General features: G+C 49.3%; 1 protein-coding gene and 1 non-coding gene across 3 annotated transcripts in view; both read left to right on the top strand.

Moving 5' to 3' along the window:
- The first annotated feature begins 7,161 nt into the window (after positions 1-7,161).
- Positions 7,162-7,234, top strand: TRNAM-CAU (transfer RNA methionine (anticodon CAU)). The gene has a single exon. It is a non-coding gene; the product is annotated as a tRNA-Met (tRNA).
- Positions 7,235-7,873: 639 nt separating this feature from the next.
- The window catches only part of FBXO31 (F-box protein 31), a 28,792-nt gene continuing 28,130 nt past the window's right edge, over positions 7,874-8,535 (top strand). For both annotated transcript variants that reach the window (XM_064519780.1, XM_064519779.1), the window contains exon 1: positions 7,874-8,291. In XM_064519780.1, the coding sequence (XP_064375850.1) occupies positions 7,913-8,291 (379 nt within the window). In that variant the 5' untranslated portion in view covers positions 7,874-7,912. The remainder of the gene's footprint in view (positions 8,292-8,535) is intronic.

Raw genomic sequence — 8,535 nt, 5'->3', positions numbered from 1 at the left:
CAGCACACACAAACATGAGGGTGAGGAAGCTGTTGCAAAGTTTACGTTTAATGAATAAAATTTTAGAGCCAGATAGGTGATCTAAAATTCACTTCACTTTAAAGCCCACCACCTAATCACATGGAATTTGTCAAGAGTTGATTAGATTGCAAACAATTTTAGTTGCAAGCCAAATTTACTTGTATTCGTACTGCAGATATTGTCGCTCAATAAAAATGTCCAACTGTTTCTTCCTTTAGCAGCTTTCTGATACAAGCTGTTGACTTTAGACAGACAAATGCAGCTGCCTTTCTTTCTGCTTTTCTCACGTATGTCCTAGGCAGTATGTTTTGAAATATAGGAATGCTTTTGCAGCAGTGGTACTATGCAATCCAACTATACTATTCAGCTTCCGCTGCTGCTGCCGAAGATACAGAGAGTTGCAACTGGCAGTGTTCTTAGCAAAATGAGAATATAGGGAGGACATTGAATTCTAACCAGTTTAGACATTACCAGGATTTTTACGTCTGTTGGGATGGAACAATACATTAAAGTTACAGTGATGCAATGTTCACACTATGGAATGAGGGTTCATTCCATAATTTTATGATTCAGGGTCAAACATTTCCGGTAGCCATATAATTATAGGATGAGGTCATTAAAGATGTGACTAACCAGAGGAAAAAACAGCCCCGAGATCTATGAATGCTCTATCCGTCACATCAATGTCCAGAGACAGCAGGTGAGACATAATAATTAACATCAGAGGAGGTCTGATGCATTTGAAACTTATTAAATTAATTAAATGTTTTATTATTTTATATACTTCTATGCTTGATTTCTCTGCCCACTAACTGAAGAAGGAGACGCCTATTAAAGAGACAACTTTCAACAGCAGCTCATGGGGGACAGCAGTTAGCTCCAGTACTAGTATCTAGTAGCTGATTTTTGGACATGCTGGTCACCCCAACCTTCTGTTTCAACAGAATTTAATTCTTTCTTATTTCAGTTACTGCCTTTTCAAAAGCATTCTCTGACTTGAGGAGATCCCACCACGCTCTCAGAATGCTTATACCTCAGGGGTTGCTATACTCTCTGTGAGTGCAGGCAGGAGGACAAGCACTGATGAAACCACTTAGCATTTTTGTCAGCATGTGCAGGTGAGTCCCAATGGTTGGCCTAACAATACTGAGCACTATGTGTCATGCAGTTTTCATCCATGCTACCAACTGTTAGTAGAGCTGCAGCTCAGACTGAAAGCATCCATATGGTGCTTAGGAAGAGCCACAATCAGAGTATCTGCTGACAGGCTGGGCTATCACATGTTCAGCTCATGAATAATCTGCAGAGACTGTGAGAAGGAAAACTTAGATCCTCACTGGGACTCACTTGACCTTTCCCTCCTCATCTCAGCTTTAGCCTAAGCCTACGTGTCGACAGCACAGACAGTCAGCACGTCTGGATTTGAGAAAGGTGTTAGGCACAGTTGGAATGACAGCATGGACATAGCCTTTGGGATCAGCTCTGCCCAAACACAATTCCACGTTGCTAGTGAGAAAATACTGCTTTTGAAATGCAGTTGCTTCAGATTTGGTGCTTGCACTTGAACAGAGCCCTTTAAAAAACTAGCCCACCAAGCATTTTTACTATAAAGGTCTTAAAATACTTTAGAAAGCATTCAGTCTGAAGTAGAGAAGACGTAGCTGAAAGGAGACATTATGTAGTCTTCAAATATGCAGAAGGTTGCTGCAAAGCAGGAGGGAATTAGCTCCTCTGCATGCGGTGAGTCTAGGACAAGAAATAATGAGCTTACATCTTGGAAAAGGAAATATAGGTTAGACGTTGGGTTGATGGTAAGAATATCTGAGCACTGAAACAAATTGCCTAGGAAAGCAGTGGAATATTCACCATTGCACATTTTTAAAAATAAATTATTCAAACATCTGTTTTGAACAGTTTAGGGAGAATTGATCTTGTCCTGGGAAGGAGGATGGAGTAAATAATCTCTTGCAATACCTCTCAGCCTTAATTTCACATAAAGCAAAAGAAGTGTTTTGCCCAAAGTTACAAAGCAGGTCAAAGCCTGAGCTAGGACTGGGTTTCAGTTCTGATCCTCATGTCTGCACCCTATCCAGCAGGCTATACTAATTCTTAAGTCTGAAGAAAAAAGCCAGGCTTTACCAACTGTTACATCTTCCAGAAGGTACTTTTGTTAAAAAGCCAGTGTGAATGGTGACTCTCTTCAAACCCTGGCTGGTATTTATGGCATTTTCCTGGGGAAAAACTCCCATTTACCCCTAACCCCAGAAGGAACTGAGTTTTCACATTAGCTGCCTGACAACAAAGTGAATATACATCACAATCAAAATTATAAGACATCCTCCCATTTCTCTGGTAAAAATTACTGAAAATGCTTTGTACAGTGTATAGGCCAAGTTGTCCCTCTGCAATGCTACACTCTTTCTGGAAAGCAGCACTTTAGAGTCCAGGGCTGTTAGCTCAGCAGCTGTCACCAGTATTAAATTCACTACATGGAGAGAAAAGAAAACAAAATTAAAGTGAAGGATACTGTACTGAGAGTAACTTGCATTCTCACCTGAATCAAAATACCTTCCCTCAGTTATTTTCTCATTAATTGTTTTTATTGATCTAGCTCAGCTAGATCAGTGTGGGCTTTGATTTTTGAATCCAGTGCACAATCATTACCCACCTATTATAAGAGGTTTTTCAGGCAGAATAGGATTGTAGTGAATTCTTTGCAATTAATCAAAATAACTGTGTTAAGAGGTTTTAATCTTAAAATTGTCTTAAGACTATCCTATGAAGAAAATCCTAAACTTCAAGTTTCTTTGTGGAAGTCACCTTTGCTGTAGGAGAACTTTACCAAGAAATTATGAGAAAGACAAAATATTTTTGTGAGGATATAAAAGCATGATTTGAGAAAAGTGAAACTAATGAAGCCACCTCACAGAACATGTCCCCTGAGCAGGTTTTCTCTGAGGTCTAACAATAGATGAGCCTATCTCTTAGTAGGAACACTAACAGTTTCTCTCTCCTCTATGTGGCCACCTATTTCACAAGACTTGTTGGGACTGAACACCTTTGAGATCATTGGTCAAATGCTTTTTGGGAGGGTACATCCAAACACGCACACAGTGCGGTTGTAAAAACATCATTTGCTTACAACACTGGGCTAAAAAACTTCCTGTGCTCCCCTGAAAGAAGTATTGCACAAGACATCATTGCTACGTACCGTAACCCTGACTTCAGTTGCTGCTGCTACTGCTGTTCCAGCAAACATTTCTTGGCTTCAGTATCAAATTTTAAATGGAAGTTGTTGTTTTCACAAGTTGGTGTAAGCAGTAGTAAGTTATGTTTACGTACTACCTTTCACTCAAAAACATCCGTAATCTCTTGGCAAGCAGGAACCACGGTGTGAATGGAGGAGGCATAGCAGGGGAACGGTGGAATAATATAGCATGCAACAAAACCTTCCACTGATTTTTAATACTCCTAGAATTAAAGGATCTCTAAATATTTTCAAATGTTAGCTGAGTATTACGTAGCCTGTGGCTTCAGTAAACATCCTCCTTATTTACATAGTGAGAAACTGAGGCACGCAGAGGTTCAGGGAGCTGCCTGCGGTTGCACAACCATTGCTCAGCAGCCGACCCAGTAATAGCATCTCGGACACCTGACTGCCTGTCCCGTGATCCGGCCAGGCCCGGCCCCGATAATGCTTCTGGGAAGTGAGCTGCCAGAGGTGCTGGGCACAATGAAATTGCTCAGGCTGGACCGTGGCCAGGGCAGAAAGAACAACAACTGCTTCTTGTAAAAGTGCCATGAAGTCTTCAGCAGCCCCAAGCAGTCATGGCCACGGCTGATCATTAGCTTGGCTAATACCTCATTATGAGGACAGTACGTTGAAGAAAGACCATATCCCCTTTCATAAAGGGAAGACACCGAGTTCAGCTCTAAAGCAGAAGGATGCAAAACACTTCCTGAGTCATCATCAGCATTTTCTGCAGTGCTCTGGATTTTCCCTGAAGAGCCCCATCTGTCCACTGATCAGTTTATCTTGCAAAATCTGATGAGATCAGAGCCCAGACAGAAAGGAAGAAGGTGGGAAATACTAAAATCAGCTGTTTCCCAGCTTACAGTTGCAGCTAAAGTACATCTGGGGTGAAAATACGTACATCACAAAAACCAAAGCAAAATTCTTTGGTCTTTCCACTAAAATATTTTCACTTCTAAGAGTCCTGCCGCAAGGATGCTTATTGCAAAGCAGAAATCCCACTGCAGGCTTATGCCAAGAAAACATGCTGCAAATGCTCTGTGGGGCAAACAGGGCTTGCAAAGAGTTCATCTGTCTCAGCCTGTCTTGCCATACCTCTCTCTGTCTTAGCAAGTGGAAAATAAATAATTCTCTCCTACCTCTTCAGGTTATAATTGGCTGGATATGCCATCAGCTGGCACATCCCTGCTCAGAAGCTGGGAAGGCATAAACACTTCCAGGATTGCAGAAAATCAGGACGCTAACTTTGGGACCAATCCAAAGCCCTTTAGAGTGAGTGTAAGGACTTTAATTGACTATAGCAAGAGCTACATCAGCTCCTTAATTGCTGGAGAGAAATGGAACAATGAGTTTCCCCTTTCAGTACATCCTTTTTTTCAAGAGCCCTATGGTAATGGCTGCAGGCTGCTTGTCTGAAACAGCAATACTGGAGAGCTTAGGGCTATTAGTCTGATAATGTTTACAAAGAAGGGTGTTCAGACGTTTGGTAGTGCCACAGAGGACATGAGATGACAATACTGCACTTTTACTGTTTTCCCTATTGTCACAAATAAGGCTGGTAGATTTGGATAATGGATACAGTAACACGGAGGATAAAGTATCAGTTTTACAGTCTGGCTGGTAAATGATGAAGTTTAGAAGTTATATTCAATTGTAAAGCACCGCATTCTGTATTAACCCTCCATCTTCGGGATCCCGAGGACCTTCGCTGTGCCCAGCCTCCAAACTCTCTGCTCATAGCTGTTGTGCGATGCTCCACAAGAATAGCACTGGAAGCCTTTTCTGTCCAGGTCTTCGGAGTCGAGGTGGTGACAATGACTGTTCCTTCTCTCTAATGCGGTGAGACACTAGGATCAGCCTTCCCGACTCCGCTCCGCGGGAAGGGGAAATGCATTCGCTCTCAGCAGCGAGAGCACTTTGTATTCACACAGCATATCGCCAGGGAGGCTGGCTGGCCAGCTCCAGCCCTGCAGGGCTTGTCGCATTGCTTCTGGCTTGGCTAGGCTTCGCTCGCTGCCTGATCGCATCAGTCATCCTGGAGACGGGCACTGCCTTTCAGCCAGCCAGTCATTTCCCCTTCCTCCTTCTGACCTGGAGGAAACAGGCCCAGGGTGATGGAGAGCTGCAGGAACTGGCAGGGATTTACGGTGGGCCACCCTGCCTTTTGCTGACTTGGCCTGGAAAGGGGGTCAGTGGCCTGCAGCATGGAGGAGGCTCTGTGGTTCAGCATCCTTGGGCCAAGGATATGGGATAAGGTTATTGGGCTGGGTAGGTGAGGGAAAGGGAGAGAAGGTTGAAGGCACAGCAGGAACATTCAGGGGAAAAGGAGAAAGAAGAAAGTCCAGGTAAAACCAGAAAATCCAAAGAAGGGAAAAGCAGAGAGGAAATACTTGTGTGCTAGAGACAGAATTTCTGCTTGAGGCAATGTCACCAAGGACATCTTTTGTTTCACTCACACAGAGATCCTTTCCACGAATCCATCAGCTCCAAACCAAACAAACATGGCAAGGCCTTCTAGATCTGTGCCAGAAAGTTTGTCTTTGTGTGGCTGGCTGAATGTAATATATAACACATGGGAAAATTCATGTGATTCAGTACAGGTGGAAAACAGCTACAGAGGTATTTCCAAACAGTTGATGTTTGTTTTAGGTGACTCATTGCCCACGTGCCTTGTCTCAAATGCTTGGAGCAGCTTTTCTTAATTTAATCAAAATTGCGGGCACTAAACTTGTCTGCCACTGAAGCCCGAAAAGATTAGACGGGCTATTAAAAATGACAGCCTCATTTTGCACGTGGGTTGTGTTAGATGAGGAATGCGCTGCGTTAGACTTCTAGAGGCTGTGCATTTACTCATGCTGTGGTTATAGCGATTTTGTTGATGCCACAGCTTTGTAGCCTGGGTGATCCATCCGTGATCACCACTCACGTAGCTATCCGCGATCTGACAGTCTCGAATGCACAATCAGCCAGATCCCTGGAAATCGGGGTGATGTCCCGGTGACGATGGGAGCTGCCTGCTGGACCCTCGGCAAAACCCTCAGGATGCCCAAGGCAGTCCAAACATCTCTCCTTGTCTGCTGTGAGGGACTGACGTCTGGAGGCTTTTTCCTGCTTCTTTCTCTGCCAGTTGTTCATTATGCAGGCAAACAGCCTCGCCACAGTGATTCTTGTGGGCAAGGTTTGGGGACTTTCTGCATCAATTAAATGTCTGTTTTCATGTCTTCTTCCAAATTATGTATTTGTAGCCTGATTGTCATGGTGACTGCTGCCTTGAGACCCTAGCTGAGGGCGAGTCCTGCCAATTACAATTCAGGGCAGCACCAATGCTGGCGTCGCGGGGGACCTCTTATGCTGAGCACTTCAATAAATGCACAGTTTGTTTCGTTGCAGAAATCCCAGTCGAACAGTGACTCCTCATAGTGCAGAGGCAAACGAGGTTTGCTTTAATTTTTTGTGGAAACAATTTCATTTCCTTGCAAACATGTTGTTAATGCTGCCCTCACAGCCTGCTTCTGGCCAGCAGAGCTGGATGTTAATGTAAGGAACCCCAAAGGACTCTTTCAGGAATGCAGCTCTCCCCCAGAACAGCACGGGAAAAGGAGCCATTTGCAAAAAAAAAGCAAGGCCCCTCTTGCAGAAAAGCATGGGAAAAGGAGCCATTTGCAAAAAAAGAGAGGCCCCTCTTGCAAAAAAGCATGGGAAAAGGAGCCATTTGCAAAAAGCAAGGTCTCCCCCGCAGCGCCGCGAAGGTGGCTGTAGCGGTGGGTGCGAGCCCTGGGTAGGTGCTCGGGGAAGCCGGGGAGATCCAGAAGCTCCAGCAGAAGCTGCCGAAAGGGCCCGGCCTTGCCAGGCACAAGAGAGCTGCGCGCGATGGCGGCTTTCGAGGAGCCTCGTTAGCGCAGTAGGTAGCGCGTCAGTCTCATAATCTGAAGGTCGTGAGTTCGATCCTCACACGGGGCAGCCGCGTGGTGTCCTCATTTTTGACCCGCGCACCCGGCCAGAGGGGGGAAATGCAGCGTTTAAGTTTTGCAGGAGAAGCAACGCTTTTTTCTAGTTTTCTTTCTTTTTTTTCTTTTTTGGATTTCAGCAGGAGGTGCGGCGAGGTCAGGACCAGGAGGGCGGTGATCCCAAGCGACCCCGGCAGCGATGCTGAAGTGCTGCAGTGCGCGTCGCGACCGGCTTTTCCAAAAGCCGGGCAGGACGACGGGGCTGCGGGAACAGCGCAGCCGGGCGCCGACGCCCGGAGACAGGGACGTACCGCACGGAGAGGCTTCTGCGCGCGTCCGTTTACAGCGAGGGCAGACACAGGGCTAAGACGCGCGGAGCACAAAGCTTCCCGCTGCCCGGCTCCGGGGCAGGGAGCGGCAGCACCACCGGGCCCGGCGCGGCGGCACCAGGCCAGGCCCCAGGCCCGCCGCTGCCGCCCTCCCCCTCCCGCGCGCGCTGGGGGGGGGCGTGGCCTCGCGCTGACCGTTAGCGGCCAACGGCCGCGGCACGTCCGTTGGCCGTGGGGGCGTGGCGAGGCGGCGGCGGCGGCGATTGGCGGCGCGGCGCCGGGGGGGGCGGGCCCGGCGGCCGCCGCGCGCGCGCGCCGCCGCGCCGCGCCCCGCCCCGCCGCCCAGAGCGGCCGCGGCGGCCATGGCGGTGTGCGCGCGGCTGTGCGGCGTGGGGCCGGCGCGCGGGTGCCGGCGGCGCGGGGCGGCGCGGGAGCAGCGGCGCGGCGGCGCCGCCGACAGCGAGCCCGACACCGACCCCGAGGAGGCGGGCGGCGGCGGCGCGGCGGGGGAGGAGGACGAGGAGGAGGAGCGCATCGAGGGCGGGCGGCCCGCGCCGCAGCCCGCCGAGGCCGGCCCGGCCGCGCGGGCCCCGCTCTCCCTGCTGGAGCTGCCGCCCGAGCTGCTGGTGCAGATCTTCGGCTCGCTGCCCGGCACCGACCTGCCCAGCCTGGCGCGGGTGTGCACCACCTTCCGCCGCATCCTCCGCACCGACACCATCTGGCGGCGGCGCTGCCGCGAAGGTACCGCCCGCCCGGGGCCGGCGGAGGTGGGGGCCGGGGGGAGCGGGGAGGAGAGGGGGCCGGGGGGTGCGGGGGGGAGATGGGGCCTAGGGGGTGCGAGGTGGGGCGGTGGGGGTGCAGGGGGGAGATGGGGCCTAGGGGGTGCGAGGTGGGGCGGTGGGGGTGCAGGGGGGAGATGGGGTGCAGGGGGGAGATGGGCCCAGGGAGTGCAAGGGATCTCAGAGGGTGCAGAGAGCTGGTGGGG

This window comes from Dromaius novaehollandiae, chromosome 13 (assembly GCF_036370855.1).
Source record: "Dromaius novaehollandiae isolate bDroNov1 chromosome 13, bDroNov1.hap1, whole genome shotgun sequence".
Classification (NCBI taxonomy): domain Eukaryota; kingdom Metazoa; phylum Chordata; class Aves; order Casuariiformes; family Dromaiidae; genus Dromaius; species Dromaius novaehollandiae.
This window is presented reverse-complemented; position numbering and strand designations above follow the sequence as displayed.